This window comes from Marmota marmota, unplaced genomic scaffold (genome assembly GCF_001458135.2).
Source record: "Marmota marmota marmota unplaced genomic scaffold, marMar, whole genome shotgun sequence".
Lineage (NCBI taxonomy): Eukaryota > Metazoa > Chordata > Mammalia > Rodentia > Sciuridae > Marmota > Marmota marmota.
The window spans coordinates 13,786,985-13,808,604 of record NW_026000101.1 but is presented as its reverse complement, the minus strand read 5'-3'; the positions used below and the strand labels follow the sequence as shown (position 1 = coordinate 13,808,604).

Sequence of the window (21,620 nt, the reverse complement as noted above, 5' to 3'; positions counted from 1 at the left end):
AGCCGACAGTAGCAGGGGCAGCAGCAGGTCAGAGTGGGTGTGTACAAGGGCTTCTGCCCAGCCCCTATGGCCAGATCCCCTCGGTGGTCAGAAGAGCTCTTCCGGGGAGCCCCGCAAAAGAAGAAAAAAGGATCCAGGTGCAGGCTGTGAAACCAGACCCTGGTATGGACACAGACCTGGTGGGCACTGACGGGGATCTGCTTTCCTGAAAGACAGGTGTCCTCATGACTCAGGCCCCAAGCTCCGCAGGAACCAGGAGACGTGCCCTGCAGGGTCACCTTGGAACAGCAGCTGAAAGGCTGGGGGTGGCAAACCCGGGCCCCCGGGGCCCCACCAAGAACAACTGGACACTGAGAAGTATGTGACTCCCAAAGCTTGTGGGTGGTTTCCAGCACAAACACTGGTTTATAGATATAACTTAGAGGAGGCCCAAGGCGGCCCCACGAAGACTATCCCGCTGGCCTGCCCACCGGCCTGCTCTGTGGGGAGGTGAGAAGCGCATGGCCTCCCTGGTGCGCGTCCGTGAAAGAAGGTCACATGGTGATGGGGCTGAGGGGTTGCCAGGCCTGCAGGGGGCTGCACGTAAGGGTGAAAAGGCTTTGCGTAGGGGAGTGGCCAGGTCAGGCGTCCCCGTCCCCATCATCCTCACTGGCGCAGCCCTCGGTCACTGCTCTGCCCCGGGACGCCCGTCTCTCCAGGTACTCGGCCTTCAGCTGCTCCAGCTCCCGCAGCTCTGCCTCCAGCCGCTCCCGGTGGGTTGCCCGCAGCTGCCGCAGCTGCTTCATGGGAAAGGGGTTCATGTCGCTGAAGGCGATGTGCATCAGCTTCCTGAGAGGGGCACACAGTCAGCTCAGCTGTGCGGCCTGCTGGGCCTGTTCTGGGACCTTCGGACACCTTTCCCACCTCAGGGGCCCTGGGCCTGCCCTTGGGGAGTGTGACTTGCAGGCAGGAAACATGAGAAGCCCTTTCCACCCAGAGAGAACTGACCCACAGGGAGGAACCTCAGAGGCACCTCGCCCAGCAGGAGGGGTTGGCAGGGGAAGGCATCCTGAAGAGGTGACAGGTGAGCTGAATTTTGAAGAGTGAATGAAAGCTGACAGGCAGAGGGGAGGTGGCAAGGTGGGGAGGTGGCACGGAGGCATTCTAACAGAAGCATGCAGGGCACAAGCCTAGAGGCAGGGCTGTTCTGGAAACTCAAATAATCTGCTTTCTAGATTCACAGGCCCGGGTGCTCGGGGAGGGAAAGGTGGGCGAGCACTGAGACTGGGCTGGGGCTGGGGCCGAGTGGCAGAGCACCTGGGTGACGCGGGTGAGGCCCCAGCGCGATCCCCAGCACACACACCACCTAAAGCTGCATGGAGAGTCTGAAGGCCAGGTTAAGGGGATGGATCATGAAGGGGCCAGGACTTCCCTCCAGACACCTAACCTATGACGGAGGACCAGAGTCACCGCCTGGGGGCAGGGGCAGACCCTCACCGGCTGTTGCAAATGGTCTTGGTGAAGAAGCGCAGGTACTGGTAGATCTCCAGGCTGTCCTGCAGCCGCAGGATCTCCTCCTCGTTGTACTTGAAAATGGCCAAGGCATAGCGGAACACCACCTGGGGGCACAGCAGGGGCTCAGGTATGCCATGGCATGGGCCAGGATCCCCAGAGGGAGGAAACCCAGAGGCCAGGCAGCCTGGAATCCCTGGGCAGGCTGCAGAGAGGGAGGCCTAGTGGCACAACACGGGGGTAGACACAGGAAGTGAGGGAGGCTGAGGACCCCGAGCAGGGCACAGCTTCAAAGGCAGGGATTTGGGTGACGCGGGTGAGGCCCCAGCGTGATCTGGATGAAGTTCCAGATCTACCTCTGGACTTCCCCAAGACAGGCAATGCACTGCGTCTGGTGGACCTCTCAGGGTGAATACAGTAGTGTGTGGCATGGTAACACACCTGTAATCCCAGCAACTCAGGGAGGCTGAGGCAGGAGGATCAAAAGTTCGAGGCCAGCCTCAGCAACTTAGTGAGCCTTTAAGTAACTTAGTGAGGCCCTGTCTCAAAATCAAAAACGGCTAAAAAAAAAAAAAAATGGCTGGGGATGTAGCTTAGTGGTAAGGTGCCCCTGGGTTCAATCCCCAGTGAAAAAAAACAAAACAAAGCAAAACAAAAACCCAAACTGTGTTGTTAGATGGGTCTGTGGGAGGTGGGCGTTTGTCCTTGGTCTCCTCACAGGGTCAGGGCAGGGCTTGGCCCAGACCCAGGCTCCACTCTCAGTGCAGGGCTCAGTCCACAGGAAGAAGGAAGGAGGGGTCTGGGTGACAGGCAGGGGATGTGCATCCCTGGTCATGCTAGGCGCCCTCTCAGGGAGCGACTGGGCAACCTCAGGGCGCATCTTCAGAGGCAGAAGTGCCCCTTCCCTCAGGCGCTACAGCACTTCACGATTTACAAGCCACGCCCTCAGCTGTCCCCAGCAGTCCTGCCAGGTGGACACTGTCTTCCTTTCTCCAAGGGCAGAGTCAAGACAGAGGGGGGGGGGCGGGACCGGCTCGGGCCCAGCAGCGCCTACCTTGGTCCCCTCGTATAGGAAGGCGTCCCAGACCCGCAGGAGGATGTCACTGATCAGACTGTCTGCAAAGACCACGAGGAACCAGTTGAACGTGACGAGGGAGAGGTCGATGCGGTGCTGCCCCAGGTGGGCCATCAGCCTGGGCAGCTTCTCTGAGAGGAGGTCCTGCAGCACCCGCTGGTCCACCTGGAAGGCAGTGAGAGGGCCATCACTGGCACCCTGGGGAAATGGCCACCTCCCTTCCTCCCAGCCCCTCAGACCCAGGCTGTCCACAGCAAGCCTGGGGTGCTGAGCGGCCCTGCCCTGACCAGCACCGAGCACCTGGGGAGCTGGGACCCAGGGGCAGCTGCACATCACCTGCTGCTCCCAACACAGGCCAGGGTCACTTGGTTGGAGCATCAGGCTTTACAATGGAGGTCTTTGGGCTGGCCAGTTCTTGGCCACCCCAAGTCCAGCTGACCCTCCTGGTGATTCAGAGAAACTCATGGATGAACTGGCACACCGCTGAGGTCCCCTCCAGGACCGTCAAAGCAAGAGCCGTGGGTGGAGGACAGGGGACAACACTGGCCCTCTGGGTTGACAGATATGGAGAGCAGGCCCTGGACACACTGTGCTCTTTTCTCTTTTTCTGAATATGGGAAATTCTCCATAGCAAGAAATTAAAAAGAAAAAGCAAACTTGACCCTGTGACACAAGCCACCTTAATTTCAGAGATGCTGAGACGTGGAAGTAAAGTATGGCATATTCCCAGCCCCTGCCCCAGTGAGGGGCCACCTGAGACCCCGTGCTCTAACGCCCCAGGGGGAGCCAGCTCCGCTGCCCACCTTTCTGCTTCTTCCACCCAGGCCAAGGGGTGCCGCAGCCCCTGGAACCATGAGGTAACCAGCCCCAGGCCAGGGAGAGCGAAATAGGGAGCTAGGAGGAGCCTGATCCCAGAGGGCATTAAGAAGTGAGCCACCCTGTCATTATCTGAGAGAATAATGGACCGCTGAAGCCACTCCTCGGCCAGCCTCCCTCCCACACAGTCCAGTGCAATCCCTATCTGATCCCCACCTCCCTGCTGACTTCCCAGCCTCACTCCTCTCCCGAGAGCTGTCCCTGAGCTGCCAAGGTCCCGCCCTCCAGAGATGGAAGTAGGAAAGGAGGGGAAGGAAGTACACATAGACAGCGTCCAGATTGGAGGTGAGCAGTGGGCAAGGCCGGCGGAGGGTGGGGAGGCTTGGAATGACTTTGCACTTAGGCCTCTTAACAAGCCCTAGCAGCAACTTTACTCCCATTCTAGAGCAGGCATGCTTGGGGTTCAGAGAGGTGACGTTATGTGCCAAGGCAGCACAGCAGATCAGCCACGGGCAGAGCTCTGGACCCTGTTCTGCCTGACCACAGGGCCAGAGGGCAGTAGAGGTGTAACAGGACAGTGGAGGCAGCCATGCTGCTCAGTGGACAGTGATGAGCATGAGCAGGAATGGTCACCATCACCCCCATCCTGCTGAACTGTGTTCTGAATTCTTTTTTCCAGTACTGGAGATGGAACCCAGGACCTAGCACATGCTAGGCAGGCACTCTACCGCTGAGCTACATCCCCAGCCCTTTTGAAATTTTTATTTTGAGGCATGGTCTTGCCAAGTTCCTAAGGGTCTTGTTCAGTTGCCCTTGCTGGCCCTGAACCTGCAGTCCTCCTGCCTCTGGCCCCCAAGTAGCTGGGATTATAGGCATGTGCCACCAAGCCCTGCTGTGTTCTGAAATTTGACTGGCAAATGGAAAATTAAACTAGGTCTGTTCTTCCTCTCCCAGTGACATGATGTCACCACTGGACTCATACCAGTCTGTCCTCTGGGCAGAATCCCCAAAGTTCTTCAGGCTGGAACCGCCCTGCGTCCCAGAGAAGGGATATTGGCCCACCGTGCAGGTGGAGAAATGGAGGCCGGAGATTTCCAACTTTCGCGGGAGTCACTGACTCACAGGAGCAACTCAAGGGCACTGTTCTGCATGGCTGCCATGTCCCCTCCCTCCCTCTCACCTGGGACGCTGTCAGCGTCTTACTGTAGTAGTCGGCTGGCAGGATGGTCTCCACGATGGCTACCAGGCACCAGAAGGCACTCTCCTCCTCCTCCAGCACCAGCAGAGCCACAGCGGCCAGCCTGAGCAAGGATGAGCAAGGTGACATGGTCAACGCCCAGCCCAGGGCCCGGTACGCTGCGGGCTCTAACATGCTGGCCGCCCTCACTTCCATGTTCTCAAGCTCTGAGACGCTGGCAAGTGTGCGAACCTCCCTGAGCCTCGGCCTCGCACTCTGTAAGGTGATAAAGAAACCCACCTCCGGGCCATGGCCCCTGAGAAGCCTGTCTTTGGTGCTGCCTGGCACACAGCAGTGCACTGCACAGTCCTTCTCTCCTGGACCACCCCCTCTCAGGAGGCTCAAGTGACACCATTGGTAAGAGGGACAAGCCCCCAGGGCTGAGCAGGGAAGTCTTCCTGCTTCTCCATTTTTGCTTGCAGGCTGCATCCAGGACCAATCCAAGTTACACTTCCCTATTGTCCTCCTTGGATTCCTGTTCTCCTAAGATGCTACATAAATACATAAATCCAGTATTCAAAACCACCTGTGGAATGCTGCCCACTACAGACCCTTTTGGGGGCTTATGATGTACACTATCTCAGAAAGCCTCTGGGGAATCCTGCAAGGAGACCCTGTGTCACTTTAACCAACCCAGAGTAACTGTGGGCCATGGAGCCATATCATTGTGCCACTAGTAATGCTTCCCTGGGTTCTCACTAGACTGGATTTATGACCTCCACCTTCTTTTGAGATTCAGGACTTCTAGAAACAAGGCTGAGTCTCAAAAGAAAAAAGAAAACCTTTCTCCTTTCCTAGTGTTTGGGATAGCAAATATGTGGTATGTCTGCCACCATTCTCTTTATCCATGCCCAGGACAGACATAACTAATAGATCTTGGCAACATTCCCCTTGCCGATGCCCAGAGCAGACATAACTAATTGATCAGGGCACTCTTTCCCCCTGAGTTGAAGCTACCTTAGAGACTGCCTCAAGATAGGCCTCCAGCAGCAGTTTCCTATTGGCTCTCTCTGGTCAAGACAAACTCCTTACTCACAGATAGGAAAACTGAGACCCAGAAAGCAAAAGAGAATGCCTCGAGATCACAGTCGGCTGATGATAGAGCAGGAAGAGAACCCAGGAATCCCAACATCCAGCCCACCAACTCAGAGTGTCCTCAGTCCAGGAGCTGGCTGCCAGTGCCAGCTTAGAATTTCTCACAGGACACACTAAAAAGCCAGTTACCTGAGGCTGGTCCCCACTTGGGCTGCTCACTGCTCAGACTCCAGCAGGGCTCCACCCTCAGGCTCTCAGGGCCCAAGGAGGCCTGCAAAGGGGAAATGAGCCAAAGGGGAAAGAGCAAGCTACTTTGGAAGGATTCCACTTATTTTTCACAGGGAAATGGCTTTAAAATGTTTGCTCTAAATTGGCATTAAATCACCGTGTTCTATCTTCACCATCTAAACCAGCTGGATTTGTTGCCTTAGAAGCAGGATGTTATCTTTGAGACATGGGGTGGGGGTGGGGCGTGGTGGCACAACACATGCATTTCCAACTGCTGCCGCTAGATGGCAACTCAGGCAAGTGTAAGGGGTCTGCAGTTTGGGATTCGGGCCTCCAAAGGAACACACCGCACTTTCCATAGTAGAACAGGCCCTTTCTAATACACTTAACTTTCTAGTTAAAGCAATAGCACAAATATTTGCATGAATACCAACTATCTGTGCTTACATATCAAATTTAAGTAAAAATAGCAGAGACAGAGATAGTAAAAAGTACCCTCTGGGCGTCTCCCTCTTCTTTGGCCTCAGTTGTTCCCATCTGCTTTCTAGAAGCAGCCTGTGCCACCTCCTTCCACAGGGGGAGCTTCTCTCCTGTGTGCTGATCTCAAGGTCCCCTGGCTCCCGGACTTTTTCCTGCTTTGGCACACATTGCACCCCAGAGCACCATAGCCTGTATATGGCTAATTGCTTCTCATAGAGGTCACATCGGATCAGGAAAAAATGTTTCAGAGTGGCACCAGCCCACTGCCTGCCAAAGCTCCCACTCTGAATGAGGGTGGGTTGTGGGAAGGACTGGGTGTGGGTGTCCGGGGTTGGAGCTGGCCCAGATGACAGGCATGGTGAGGCTCTGGGCAGGTGACTCAGCTTCTCTGAGCTTCCCTGACTTGCCTGGAGAATGGGGGCACCAGTGCCCACTTCAGGTTTCCATGAGGATTAAGTGATGTCAGGTATGTAAGCACCCTCAGTAAGTTGCTTCCTACCTGACCTTTCTAAGAAATGGGAAAATCATTATTTGTACAAATCCCATGGCTTCCATTTCCCTGCACAGCTGCTCTTAAAAAGGCTTTGCAATTTTTGTTCCTCCTAGATTTCAACATGTTCGCACAGATAAAAAATATACAGGCTTTTTTGCTCAGCTGTTGATGAAGGAGTAGAATTTCTACAGACATCACCTGTAGCAGACATGCAGAATAACACGAATTTCAGGCTTAAATTAAGAGGCATTCCTGTTGGAGCTTAGCTCTGAATTCCCAGTAATTGTACATATCCATGCTCAATTTTACCTAAATTTAGGGTGGAATAAGAGTATTGAAAATATGTGCTCTTGGGAGCCATTCAAATTTGAGTTAAGGACACTCCGAATGTCAATTCTGGGTTAAATAAATGCCACACACCACCTATTCAGAAAAATAGAGCAGAATGGCTTTTGCAAATTTTACTCAAGCATGTGTGTGTTTAAATGAAATTGAGTCAAAATTTGCTTTGGGAAATCTTCAAGACTATGCAATTTCTATGGAGGTATGTAGTGTTCATGAAAGTCCCCTTCCACTTGTGGAGAAGACAGCCCTATGAACCAGGGCCCATCCTCATCCCCAGTCTCTCTCCTCTCCCCTGCTAATTAGACCAGAAATGGAAAGTAATGCATGCTGCGCCATTCAGATTCCTTCTTTGGGATGCAGGTCCTGGGCATGAGGGTTAAGGGCACAGGGTATAAGGTGGGAAGACTCGCTGTAGCCCACAACTTAGTGCTCCACTCTGACGACCTCGATGGGCTGTAAATGCCCCAAGAATGAGTAGGTCTGCCAAGAGGGGTGGGGCTGAAGGCAGAGTGGGGTGGGGGCCAGAGGCCCTGCAGCTGCAGGGCAGTGCAGGGGCCACATGGCCTTGGGGGAGGGCATTCCAGGCAATACTGGACGAGTGCCAGCCTGGGCTTCTGTAGCGCTGCACCCCTGCTGGGCCATCTATCCTCAGCTCTGTCCTCTTCCTCCAGTTCCCCGAGCTTCCCCTGTACCATTTATAAATTCCGTCTTCCTTGGGCTCCTCTGCGTGGGTTTTGTATAATGCTCCCTGACCTGGCCAGGGCTGTCATATGTGAGCTGGGCCCTCACTGTACACTCCAGGGGACCACTCCTGATGGCTCTATGTGAGTGGCATCTCCTGAGCACAAATCGGAGAGCACAGGACAGGGACCTGTGTTCTGACCCATCTGTCTTAAACATGTCTTCTCACCTGCCTGTCCCTATGTGTCCAGTGAGGGCCAGCCTCCCGGGCTTCTCTCTCAGGGTTTCTGGGAGGCCCTGAAAAGTCAGCAGTGCTCTGAAGGCAAAGGGTGTGCCCGACCGCCAGAGGCTCACCTGTTCAGGCCCTGGCAGTAGCCAATGGCTGGGTTCTGCCAGGAGAAGGCCAGCAACACCCGGCGGAGCTTGTCAGGGAAGCTGGAGGTGGGACAGGTGAAGTGCTTGTTGTTGGGGAAGGTCCGGTTCAGGTCCAGCTCGATCTGGCGGGCAGCAGGGTGCTCGCAGGCCTGGCCTCGCCTCAGCAGCTCCTGGTAGCAGCTAGGAGTGTGCAGGTGCTGGACACGGAGATGGACCAGCCATCTCCAGACGCGGGGCCGGTGTTCGCGGGGCACTCCCGCCCGCAGCAGCTGCTTGAGCTCTGCAGAGGGCGCGAGCTGGCCCAGGGCCGCCCAGCGCTCCCGCAGTGGCCGCTCCACAGCGTTGAGGGCCAGCAGGTGGTGGGAGCGCACCTCCAGCACCTGGATCCTGGCCAGCAGCTTCAGGTCTTCCACCTCATAGTCGGGCACTGCCAGGAAGCCGTACTCGTCATACTCACTGCCGGGAAAGACCCACATCAGCCACACCTTGCAGGGCCTGTCCCTGGACAAGGGGTGGGTGGGGGTGCTGGGCCAGGTTCCTCCCCAGCTTCACTGAGGCTCGGCCTTCAGGGCAGGGCAGGCCCCTCCACCCCTCCCAAACTGCCCTGCTCTGCCTCCTGAACACCCGGTGAGGTCCTAGAAGTGCCTGGTACGTAGTGCCCAGGAGACCCTCCAACGACCTCCAAAGACCTCAGGCACCTGGGGCCAAGGAGCAGAACCTTTCACCAGCCAGTGAGCTCGGGGTCAGAGGGGGACAGACTGCACCAATGACAGGAGGAGGTGGAATACCTGGGGGCCAGATAGCTTCTCATTTATTCAACATTTATTTGCCCCTACTATGTGCCCTGCAGGTGCTATCTGTCGATATATATATATATATATATATTTTCTTTTTTTTTTGATACCCAGGATTGAATCAGAATAGTTCAACCATTGAGCCATCCCCAGCCTCTTTTTTTTTTTTTTTTTTAATTTTGAGACAGTGTCTTGCTAAGTTGCTGAGGCTGGCTTTGAATTCCTGATCCTCCTGCCTCAGCCTCCTGAGCCGCTGGGATTACAGGTGTGCACCCCCCGCCCCCAGCGCTGCCAGTCTTATGATCTTGCAAAGCAACAGTCAGCCTACATCTTACAGGGGCTGAGAATGAAGCTCAGAAAGATTAAGTGACTCGTCAAAGAGCAAGAGAGCCAGGTCTGCTGGGTGTGGTGGCACATGCCTACAATCCCCACAACTCAGGAACTGAGGCAGGAGGATTACAAGTTCCAGGCCAGCCTGGGCAACTTAAAGCCTGTTACAAAAATAAATTTAAAAGGGCTGGGATGTAGCTCAGTGGTGGTGACCCTGGGTTCAATCCTCATCACCACCCCCTAATAGAGCCATGTCTGGCTCAAAAGCCCAGGCTTCTGCGGGTAAGCCACACAGCCTCAGGGACCTGTAAGCAGAGTCACACCCACGTCTGTTACTGTAACCGCAGAGTGCACTGCTCAGCCAGGATTTGGCTTATCTCCCCTCTGACCAACATGTCTGGAAGGAACCTGGGCCAGGGCAGACCTGGGGCTCGGAGGCAGCCCTGAGGGCTGCACTGATGTCCTCGGCAGCTCTGGGCAGGGGCTGCTCCTCTGAGCCTGCTCCTGGGCGGGCACTGCATGGTGCATCTGGAGCCAGAGGAGGTCACGACTGCACAGTGCACAGTCAGCAGGGCTGGCAGCAAGGCAGCGGGGTCCTTGGTCCTGCAGCCGCCAGGCTCACCTGACAGGGCCCAGCTCCACGCCGCCGCCATCAGCCGTGGCCTCTCTGGCTTCCCACTGCAGCGCCTCCTGGATGAGCTCCCGCAGCAGCTCTGAGCACTCGCCAGCCTCCAACCCCGCGGCCTCCTGCAGCCTCCGCAGCCCAGCCAGGTACTTGCTCTCCACCTGGCAGTTCCTGGCTTGGAGGTAGGCACACTGTGAGGGGAGGGGCGGCCGGTCAGGTGCCCTGCTCAGCTCTGGGCAGAGCAGCCCTTCCAGCTCCTCGCCCAGCCTCCCCTTCATGGGCCTTCACATAAGGGAAAGATGGGCCTGAGACAGGGGGAGCACGGAGGCAAGGGAAGCAGGAGAGGGCTGGGCCTGGCCTGGGGCTGGGCTCAAGAGAAAGAGAAGACGGGGCTGGGGCAGGGATGGACAGGCTCCAATGCAGCCTGCAGTCCCATTCTGGTCTGCCCAATAGCTGTACAGCCTGTGGCAAGTCACTTAACCTCTCTGTGCCCTAGCTTGTTCATGTGCACAGTGGGGACAGCCTCAGGTTCTGGAGGGAGTAGTCGAGCTGATGAGCAAAACCCTCCCCGGGGGCTGGGCACAGAACCCTCTGCAGGGGGTGTGGCTGGGAGGGCCCTACCCTGTGCCATCTGTGCCACGGGGTGTCATCCCTCCAACACACAGCGCCCTCCCCCCAGGTCTTTCTGCGCACTCCTCCCGGCCTTGAATTCCTGTTTCTATGTGTACAAGCCAGATGGTGCTGGGCAGGGCGGGTGACCTCTCTGGACCTTGTTTTCTGTTGCTATGAGATGGGGACGCAGAAAGCTGCCTCAGAGTACTGCCAAGACCTGAGCCGCCACGTCCCACAGGCGCACCAGGGAGCCTCGTGGCAGATGCTGCAGTCCACGGCACCCCTGCCAGTCGGCAGCTCCAAGCACTTGCCCAAACTTCCTGCTCCCCGGCTCCCACAACTGCTCCCCAACCCCAGGCCCCTGACTGCTTCCTGTGTTCTGTCACCAGTGGCCTTCTCAGGACTTCTGCTGGAGACTCTGGTCTCCCTGTGTCCAGGCCCTCTCCAGAAGCCCACCCTTTGCCGAGCAGCCGCAGCCATCTTCTCAGAACATCAGTCTGGGCCAGGATCTCTCCACTCAGACCCACTCAGCCTTGTCTCATCCTCCTCAGCTCTGCTTCATGCCTCTCAGGCCACAAACCTTTACCACGAGGTCTCCTTTCTTAGAAGGCCTTTCTGCACTGCTGGATAACACCAACTGGCCTTTAGGACTCACTCAGAAGACACCTCCTCCAGGAAGCCTTCCTTGACTTACCTTCCTACCTCCGGGCCCCATGAGTCTGTGAGTCCTAGCTGAGCTCAGCTCCCTCAATAGTCTGCACTCCCTTTGGGGCAGCAGCCAAGCTTATTGGTTTTGATGTCGCTTCCCCATAACTGCCCAGCAAAGCACCCCGACTGGGTGGCTCAAGTCAGCCAGACCACAGGGGCTGGGGAGGAAACGGACACTGTTCACAAGGGCTCAGTCCAGAGGGAGGGCAGCCAGGTAAGGAGGAGCATGAGTGGGGGTGGCCAGCAGGGAGACTGGAAGGGTGGCAGGGCATGGAGATGGCCAAGCAGCTCTCCCCTGGCACCTTCGTCAGCAGCGCCTTCTCCTTCTCAGCCACTTTCCTCCAGATTTTGGTGACCTGGTGAATCTCAGAGTTGAGGAAGCGGTTCTGGGTCCGGTAAGCTTCCATGTCATCCTGGAGAAGAGAGCACAGCATTTCAGGAGTTGACCACGGATACTTCCTGGTCCTGAGGAGTCATCCCGATAATGACAACAGAAAAGGAAACCTAAGCTGGGCATGATGACACAGGTCCCTGAGCCAGTGACTCAGAGGCTGAGGCAGGAGGATTGCGAGTGTGAGGCCAGCCTCAGCAACTTAGCAAGGCCCTAAGCAATTTAATGAGACCCTGTCTCAAAATGAAAAATAGAAAGGACTGGGAAAGTAGCTCAGTGGTAAAGCATCCCTGGATCAATCCCCAGTATGAAAAAAAGAAAAAGAAAGAAAGAAAAAAGAAAGGAAGGAAAAAAAGGAAGTCTGGAAGGACAGAACCACTCCGAGCCTCCTCTCTATCCTGCTCCCCGCAGGCTGTGGTGAAAGGGGGGCCAGGCTGGGGTTCAAGGCCTGGCTCGAGCCCTTGGAAGGGTCTCTACACTGTTGTGTTTCCTCATTTGTAAAAGGGCAAATACCAACCACCCCTGTGGGCAGTGAGGACGCTAAATGGTCACACAGATAACACCAAATGTGGGGACAGAACACAGCAAGTGCTCAGTAGTATTTCGTTTTTTGTTTTTCTTTGTGTTGTTTTTTGGTGGCGCTGGGGATTGAACCCGGGGCCTTGTGCGTGTGAGCAAGCTCTCTACCAACTGAGCTACAACCCCAGCCCCAGTAGTATTTGTTTTAAAAAGCAATGCATTTTATCAAATATTTGTGACCATGAAGTGTCACTGTAAATATTGTTCTATGTTGTTATATAAGTTTTCTAGTCTTTTTTTGTGTGTGTGTGTGCTGGGACTCAAACCCAGGGCCTCAAGCATACTAAGCATGTGCTTTACCACCAAGCTGTACCCCAGACCCCTTAGTGTTCTCATAAGGGACAGGGTGGCCTTGTACTTAGGATCCTTCTGCCTCAGTCTCCCACAGAGCTGGGACACAGGCTTGCGCCACCCGCCCAGCTCCAGTGATTGTTTTCAGTGATGGACAACTACACCACAAGTTACTTACAACCCTTTTCTTTCTGTTGTTTCTAAAATTTGGGCCCCGGCTGTTTTGAGCTAGTATTTGATTTTGAATAACACTGTGAAGAATGGCTCTGAGCCTAGAGGGTTCCCTCTGCACTGTCCCCTGGAAGCAGCCAGAGCCCTTGGCCAGGGTATGCGAGAGGCTAGGCAAGTCTTGGGAAGGTTTGCCCAGGACCTGAGCTATAGCCGTGGTTCTTGGTCTTTATTCTGCCAGGAAGGATGTTCCAGAAGCCATTCAAACACACTGCGCACATCAGTCATCACTGATTAGTCGCAGGTACTCTTGCTGTGGCCCAGCCTTTCTCTCTGCTGCCCCCTGGGCTGCAGGGGAGTACCCAAGGGGCTGCTACAGAGCTGACCTTGGGCAGGCCCTGAGTGATGGGGACATGAACAGCATTTCTCATGGCCTGTGGCACTTTGCCATCAGAGACAGGCCCCATGGGCAGCCCCCAGATGATTTTGGCCCTCAGCTGGGAGGGTCTTCACTCTGGCCAGGATGGCGTCCAATATCCCTCCCAGCTTCCTTGCGACCTTCACTTCCTCATCCCAGGTCTAGAATTGTTGACAGGTATTTTCAAGACTTTGGAAATAGGGCTTTTGTCACATAAGGTGCCCCATTTCCTGCTCTAGGGAGGGCGGACGTGCTCGGAGTGGCCTGTGGTGTGAGCACCTTTGGAGCAGCAGTGGCTGGGGTGGCGACTGGGCAGCACCCTCCCATTCAGCTCGTGACCCTACCTTGAATGCTCTCCTGGGTTCAGAACTGTAGGGAGGAAAAAGAGAGACCTCAGAGAAGAGAAGAGCCGCGGGACTCACCAGCAGAGTAAGGGGAGGAGAGGGCCTGGGGGGAAGCCTCTGCCGCCCCCTGCCTTTGCAGGAAAGAGGACCCTGGGATTCTCCCTGGGCAAGGCCCTTGTGCCAGCATGGGAGACCTGGGTCCACACTGCATGCCTGCCCCTCATGCTGTGTGGCCCAGGACCAGTCCTCCCACCTCTCTGTAGCTCATTGTCCCTACCAGAAAATGAGAGGGCAAACTAGATTGCTGAGTCTTCCCAGCTCTGATACTCAAGAGGTGGCACAGTTACTGTCCCCAGTTCCCAGCTTTGATATTCAACCCCCCCTTTTTTTCCCAAGGTGGGGGAGCATGTGAGGATGCTCACTGAGCCACATTCCTAGCCCTTTTAAATTTTGAGACAGGGTCTCAATCAATGGCCAAGGCTGGCCTTGAATTTGTGAGGCCCAGCTTCCCAAGTGGCTGGGATTACAGGTGTAAGCCACCACATCAAAACCATCATTTGTGGCTGGGCATGGTGGTGCACACCTATATCCCCAGTGGCTCAGGAGGCCGAGGCAGGAGGAGTTCAAAGGCAGCCTCAGCAACTGTCACAGGTTAAGCAGCAGGAAATGCAAATACTCCCTGAGGCCAAACTCAAAGATGGGCAGATGTAATAATCACATTAATGTGACTCACATGTGCAGTTGGTTGCACCTGGCTCCCTGATGACCTAAATTCCTTAAAGATATGACCTCAGGGACACACTCAGGCTCATAGGTGAGTCAGAGAAAACCGGATGCAGCTGATCTGATTCTGAGCCCTGTGCGGCTCCACGGGTCTTGAACAGTGGGCCCCATGGACGCAAAGACCCTGAGCTGGGGCAGGGCGTGGCAGAAGCACGTCACTATGGTCACTATGCACACAGTCCAGCTCATATGCGTTTGAAAGCTCTGGTTTTGTTTTAATCCCAAAGACTCTGGCTTCACACTGAGGGATTCCAGGTCTAGCTGGTGTGTGGTTCTTCAGTTTCTGCTGACAGGGAAGGCAATCTGGGTTGCAAGTTCACTTCCTTTTACCTCCTAACAGCCCTTCAGAGGCAGCATGGAACTTTCCACGGAGGTGAGAGAACTTGCTCCAGGCCATGCAGCTAGCGAGAGGCAGAGCCAGGACTCCAACACTGGCCATCTCACTTCAAAGCTGGGCCGTGAGCCTGTTCAACACGCCCACTGCTTCTCTTGGAAGCTTCCTGTTTCTTTTGCTTTCTTTCTCCCGCTCCTTCCATTCCTCAGTTCCTTGATTCAGGAGCACAGGACTTTCCAAGGTTATAGAGGCGGCAGAACATGTGGCTCTGAAGGGCAGCACTCGGGGCAAGCCTGGCCCTGGTTTTATATGGCTGCGTCTAGAAGCAGTAGGCATAGAAGCACCTATTCCCAGTCTCAGGCTCCTGGGGTCCACGTGGCACCTGTCATTCCCTCTAGACAGGAGACTGCAGCCCATGGCAGGCATCACAACTCAAATTAAGTTCCTGTCCCCGGTGCTGGGGCTGGTCCCCGTGGACTGGGACAGCTTGGGGAAAGGGACAGGGACGGAGCAGGGGAAGGCAGGGTGGGGCAGGGAAGATGGCAGCAGCTAGAGAGGCAGAGAAGCTGGGAGGCAGAGGAGGCCGCAGACGTGAGCTCCCCATTTCAGGAGTCTGGGTGAGCTTCTTTACCTTCTCAGCCTCAGCCTTCCCATCTGTAAAGTGGGGTGCCCGAGCGTGACTGCCTCTCATAGGGCTGGTGCAAGGATAAAATGAGACAATGCAAGTAAAGCAGGCAGCACTGGCACAGGCCACGCCATCGATCCCATACGCCGAATGGTCACGAACCAGCCACAGTCGGTGTGAGTACAGGAGTACTGGGAGAGGCCCTGGGGCATCAGAAGGGCACCAAAGAAGGCCATCCAGGCCGGGCCCCAGACTTAGCTGGTCTTGAACTTTTTCATCTCTAATCTAATAATCAGAGATGCCCGCTTTTCTGCAGCCCAGGTCACCATGAAAGGGTCAAATTGTATCCATCAGCATCTACTTCCGGTACAGATGCTCGGAGGGAGAGCCCTTCTCCACCTTGAAAACCATCAGCCGCCCTCCTGGGGCCCAGGGAGTGGGGGGAGGCCTACCTTGAGGTGCTCCATCCTCTCCTGCTGGCTCAGGAAGTCCCTGTCGGCAGTGCTGAGGGGCTGGTCAGGGGGCCGTGTGAAGTCCTGGGTGACCTTCTCCGAGAGCTTGCAGATGACCTGCTGCTTGGCCTGGTTCTTGTCCATAAGCAGCTGCACGTGCTGCTGCAGCTCCTGCACCTGCTGCTCCCGCAGGCTGGCCGTGTGCACCAGGCTCTCGCGCTCCTGTTCCAGGGCCTCCACCCTCCTGCCCAGCTCTGCGATCTGCCGCACTTTGTGCCGCACCAGCTCCAGCCGGTCCTTGTCCTCTGCTGCTGCCAGGTACGCGCTGGATGCCCTTTTCTCCTGCTGGGCGGCCTCCAGCGCCTTGTGGAGGATCTTCACCAGCTCCTGGGCAGGGAGAGGGCGCCATCTCTGAGTTGGGGGAAGCTTCTCAGGTGCCAGGGGTGGGCACATGTTGTCACCATCCTACCAACCCTGAGAGGTACCTGGGCATCTTGTCCCATCTCTGTCCAGCACAGTGCTGGTTGGGCACACAGCTCCCCAGCAAAACACCACTTCCTAGGAAGTCACAGGTGGAGGTGGCCAAGTGACTATTCTGCCTAAAAGAGGAATGAGCACTGAGGTGTGTAGGCACCTTCTAGGTCACCTTTGAAATCACTAGACACATGCTCCTCTGGGCCAGTGCCCCTTCCTTTCCTTCTGGCTGGAAAATGGCAAGAATGAGAAGTCACCTCACACCCATAAGCTGAGGTATGAGGACGGCAGAGCTGCCCCCTAGCACACACAGCTGCTCACCTACCTCTCCATTCCATAGTGCAAGAGAGAAAGAACTCTGAATACTTATGGGCTTCTTTGTTATAGCAGCTGAATCCATAATCTGACTCATACATGCCCATTTCAGGGATGAACAAACTGAGGCCCAGGAGAGTAGAGTGAAATTCAATCTTGAATCATGCAGACTCCAAAGCCTAAGCTTAGTCAGTAATAAAACCAGGGGTAGCAGCTACATGGCACAAAAATATTACTCTTCCCTCTCATCCCATGGCAGATATTGTTAGCTAGGATATTCTTTACTGCAATGCCGTGTTGAGGCCTCAGAATCCTTTTCAATATAGCATCACCAAGACAGCATTAGAGAGGAAATACATTGGCAATTCCCACACAAAGTTGCCACAGTCTGGCTGGGCACAAAATCACGAGCCACTCACAGCCTTGTAGATTCAAACAGCAAGTCTTTATTCCCGACCTCTCACCAGCACTCTACACGCACGTTCTGGGGGAAATCCACTGGCACTCTACATCCCAAATACTCTCTGAATCCCGCGAGAACTCAACGGGAACTTAAGGAGCGGGCAGGCGCCTGAGGCAGCAGGATACTCCCTATTCCCAGCAGTATACACCCTAAACCTGGACCCACCCTAATCCAGCAGGATCCCCCCCAAACCCGGATCCACCCTGGTCCTTGAGCAGAGTCACCTTTCTCAAACATTCATGCAATGTCACTGCAAATGACCTGGGTCCAAGGCAAGCCCATTTCCACAGTGGAGAGTCCTTCCTCTAGGCAACATGGGGTAGGCTGACAAGGAAATTGCCATGCGTCATTCCTACTTAGCTACGGCTCTCAGCACAAAGACATGCACAGAGGACCTCATTCAATCTTTTTGTAACGGGCCCCTGAGCCCACTGAATGACACTCATAGGGCTGGTATAAGGGAGTGCTAGAAAGTACAGAAAAAACAGGCCTTGATTTCCTCCTCAGCAGCTGTTCACGTGGAAACTCAAGGTCTGCTGCTCCCCTGGCTTCCAGCCTTAAGCTCTTAGGACTTGAGCCTGTGAATTCCTCCAGGGCCAGGGTCAGGATGCCAGCAGCCAGGCAGCCGCGCAGCCAGGCCCACAAGCCATGGCCTTTTCTCAGTGATTATATCCACTGTGCCTGTGCCAAAGTCTTTAAACAAATGGATCAGCTGGATAGGATTATTCGCTAAGAGTAATTCCATTTTGAAGGAAAACTGCCAAATATTGTGACTATTTGAGAAGCTAATGGCAAGCCCCCCTTAGCTGAGTCTTCTGAAACCTCGGTACTTGTGACTTCCTCTGGTTCTTTTCCTCCCACCCACCCACCCACCCATCCATCCATGTGTCCAACCTTTCTCAAGCAGGTGCTCAGGGCCACGCCCCGTTGCCAGGTGGAGGGGCTCAGAGGGGGACCAGTCACAGTTCCCACCTCCAAGAACTGCAAAGGCTGGTGGGAGTGGAAGGGAAGAGGAACTACCAATGGGATGATTTGTTACAAGAAAGGAGAGCAGGAGTGTTTGTGGGGGCACAGAGCTGGGAGTGGGACATTCAGACACTCTACAGAGTGGCAGAGTGCCTTCAACTAAGCCCTGGAGCACAAAGAGGATGAGAGGTGACTGAGCTGACAGGGGAGATCAGCATGGGGGAGTTAAAGATGGAAGACTTTTTTTACATGGTGCTGAGGATCGAACCCAGTGCCTCACACATGCTAGGCAAGCGCTCTGACACTGAGCCACCACCCCAGCCCCAGATGTAAGACTTTTAAAATGCAATCCCCATTCATCCACCTAACTTTCCAGACGGGGCTCCTCCTGAAGGAAGCTCACAGGGAGCTGGAGTAGAGGCTTGGAAAAAGGGAAGAGCAGCTCAGAGCTGTGGGAGTCCTTGGTAAGGCAGGGGGGTGGGGTGGATGGCCCTACACACTAAAGCAGCATGTCTGGAATGCTCAGAATGCAGCAGCCAGCTTCCTAGGACTGTGTGACAGAGATCAACATTCCTGTGGCTCCAGGATGGCTGGCAGCTTAGAACATTTTCGGGTTCAGTTGAGATCTGGAGATTTCCTTGGGTGACTGCCTGGTGAATTCACTGGACATCACTGTTCAGACTTGCTCTGGGTCAGATCCAGTGGGTATCTTTTCTCTAATTTTGAGAGAGTGGAATCTAAAGTCATTTCATTACATCTGGCTGTTTCCTAATTTCCCACCTGGCTCTCACAATCTAAGGGCAGGGTATCAGCCCAGGAGCTCTGCTCCCACCCCCAGGACCCTCCACCAGAAAGAGAGGGGCCTGGAAGGAGGGAACCAGGGTGGGAGGGAAGGAGCCTCAGGAGGACCTGGCAGATGAGGAGTGGCAATGGATCATGGATGCAGGAGGCCAGCAAGGTTCTGGGGACCTTCTGATCCAGTGGCCTTGCTATCACACGCGGTTCCTGAAGCCCAGATAGGAAAAGGGTGAGGAGCCCAACTCCTAATCTAGAAGCCTTCACTTTTCCATGCTCTGTAGTTCATGGATTTCATGGTGAAATACTTCTTTCATGGTTGTTTTTTGTTTTGTTTTGTTTTTTGGTACTGGGGATTGAACTCAGGGGCACTGGACCACTGAGCCACATCCCCAGCCCTATTCTGTATTTTATTTAGAGACGTGTCTCACAGAGTTGCTAAGTGCCTCATTGTTGCTGAGGCTGGCTTTGAATTCAGGATGCTCCGAACTCAGCCTCCCAAATTGCTGGGATTATAGGTATGCACCACCACACCCAGCCATGTTTTTTTGTTTTTGAAAAATAAAATAACCCATGAACATGATAGCATTATTCAAAATACCCAAGAGATGGGAACAACTCAAGTGTTCACTGAGGGATGAATGAGTAAACAAAATGTGGTGCATACATACAAGGGAATATTATCCAACTTTGAAAAGGAAGGAAATTCTGACATGTGCTGTGTTATGAATGAAACACTGAGGACAATATGCCAAGTGAAATGACCCAGTCACAAAATGTCCAACGCTGTATGAGTCCACTGGTGTGACCCCACAGAGCTAGAGAGTGGAATGGTGGGGACCAGTGGCTGCAGGAATGGAAATGGGAAGTAGGGGGTTATGGTTTCATGGGTTAGGAGTTTTGGTTTACAAGATGAAAAAGTTCTTAAGATCTGTAGCACAACAATGTGAGCCAGGTACAGGGGTGCATGCCTGTGATACCAGCACCTCGGGTGGCTGAGGCACGAGGATCACAAGTTCAGAGCCAGCCTTAGCAATGTAGCAAAGCCCTGAGCAACTTAGTGAGACCTGTCTCAAAATTTAGATTTAAAAAAAAAAGGGCTGGGGATGTGGCTTAGCAGGTAAGTATCTCTGGTAGCAAAACAAAACAAAACCAATTTAAGAATATTTAATACTACTGATCTGTACACTAAAAAATAGTTAAAATGTTGTGTTAAATATAGGTCTCGTGTGCGAAAAAAAAAATATATATATATATATATATATATTTTTTTTTCACCTTAAATTTCTAGTACTGAGGATTGAACCCAGGGTGGTTTGCCACAGAGCTACAGCCCCAGCCCCCATCTCCAGCCCTTTTTATTTTGAGACAGGGTCTTGCTAAATTGCCCAGGATGGCCTTGAACTTGCAATCCTACTGCCTCAGCTTCCTGAGTCACTGGGATTACAGGAATATGTCACTGTGCTGGTTGCAAGTTGTCATTTTATTTACGTTTTTAAAAGTCAATAAATTATCTTTAAACAATAATCCTTTGTTTTATTAAAGCACTGATATTTTCATCAATAAAATTAAGGTGGGTGGGTCCAAGAGAGACCAGGCAAAGTATCACCAGCTTTGGAGTCACATGGCCTCAAATCCTGCTGTGGTCGTGGATGGTTTGAGTGTCCCCAGGGAATGTGTGTTGAAATTTAATCCCTATGGTGAGGTATTAAGAGGGTGGCATTTCTGAGGGTGGCATTTCCACGTGTGGCTTTTTGGAGGTGCATAGGATTAGCTAAAGTATTAGGGTGGAGCCCCTGTGACTGGATTTGGGAAGCTTTATAAGAGGGAGAGAGACTAAAAGAGATACTGATACATCAAATGCTCCCTGTCCCTTGCCATTGGGATGGCCTGCGCTGGTTGGGATTCTGCCACCATAAATAATTAAATAAAGCAACCTATCTCAGGTACAGCTGTGTGGCATAAACAAAAACCCCAATCTGACCAACCCTAGTCCCCATTCCAGACCTATGAGGGCTTTTCTAACAAGGGGGGGGGGCTCAGGCTGAACCTTAGTTTTCCTGTAACTAGGATGGAGATAAAGACCCCCTTCTCCATGCAGAGTTGCCCCAAGTATAAGAAAGCAAGTGTGTCCCCCCCAGGCAAAAACAGCCAAGGTGCTTTGCAAGCCTCCCCCGAGGCTGTCTGAGCCCACAGCCAGGGACAAGTACTCTGAAGTCTCCTGCGGGAGTTCCAGGAAAGGGGCCACACATTGTCCCCACCACATTTCCTAAATTATGTCTTTACCAAGTAATCCCAGAGAGCCAAGGTGGCCCCACAGAATCCCAGAGGGGTTCAGCCTTCCTGGCAGTGAACAGATGGCCAACACCACTGGACAACAGCCTGCCACCTGCCAGAGCAGATGGCTTTCAGGCTGGCTGCAGCTCCTCAGGCTTTAGTCACCTGGCCAGTCAGCCACCTGGCACCGACTCCTGCAGTCTGAACCTTTATGGGGCCAGCCCTGCAGGTGCCAGGACAGATAATGGCTTCCTGGGTATCAGAGTTGCCATGGTTCCATGTGACACCAGGAAGGCGCAGGGGCACACTTATTTTTTTCCAAAGAGCAGTCCTTTGCATCTAATCCTGGGCCATGAGACAGGGGAGAGGGGCGCAGTTGGGTTGGGAGGGGCACCTGGACCTGGAGCAGAGGACCAGGGCCCCAGTTCTGGCTCTTCCTGTGGGTGACCTCAGGCAAGTCACTCAGCTTCTCTTAGACCCTCAAGCATGACTTTGTGAAAGGTCAGAAGCTCCAGAGGCAGACAAACAAGAGCCAAACCCTGGCGCAGCCCCCACGAAGCCTCAGGCATGTAGAAGCTCTCAGACCTCCTCTTCAGGAAAAGATGGTAACTGTCATGAGA

At 54.1% G+C, this 21,620-nt stretch overlaps 1 protein-coding gene across 8 annotated transcripts in view; it reads right to left on the bottom strand.

The window, feature by feature from the left end:
* Positions 1-357: 357 nt before the first annotated feature.
* The window catches only part of Tbc1d2 (TBC1 domain family member 2), a 47,267-nt gene continuing 26,004 nt past the window's right edge, over positions 358-21,620 (bottom strand). For 3 of the 8 annotated variants that reach the window (XM_015492275.2, XM_048783312.1, XM_048783313.1), the window contains 8 exons: positions 15,711-16,097; positions 11,628-11,738; positions 10,003-10,196; positions 8,236-8,712; positions 4,563-4,683; positions 2,546-2,731; positions 1,477-1,598; positions 358-828 (listed from right to left, as the gene is read on the bottom strand). In XM_015492275.2, coding sequence (XP_015347761.1) covers positions 621-828; positions 1,477-1,598; positions 2,546-2,731; positions 4,563-4,683; positions 8,236-8,712; positions 10,003-10,196; positions 11,628-11,738; positions 15,711-16,097 — 1,806 coding nt within the window. In that variant the 3' untranslated portion in view covers positions 358-620. Of the gene's footprint in view, positions 829-1,476; positions 1,599-2,545; positions 2,732-4,562; positions 4,684-8,235; positions 8,713-10,002; positions 10,197-11,627; positions 11,739-13,516; positions 13,542-15,710; positions 16,098-16,195; positions 17,114-18,292; positions 18,995-21,620 lie in introns of those variants that run through there. The other 5 variants (XM_048783315.1, XM_048783314.1, XM_048783316.1 and 2 more) reach the window with 5 other exon arrangements.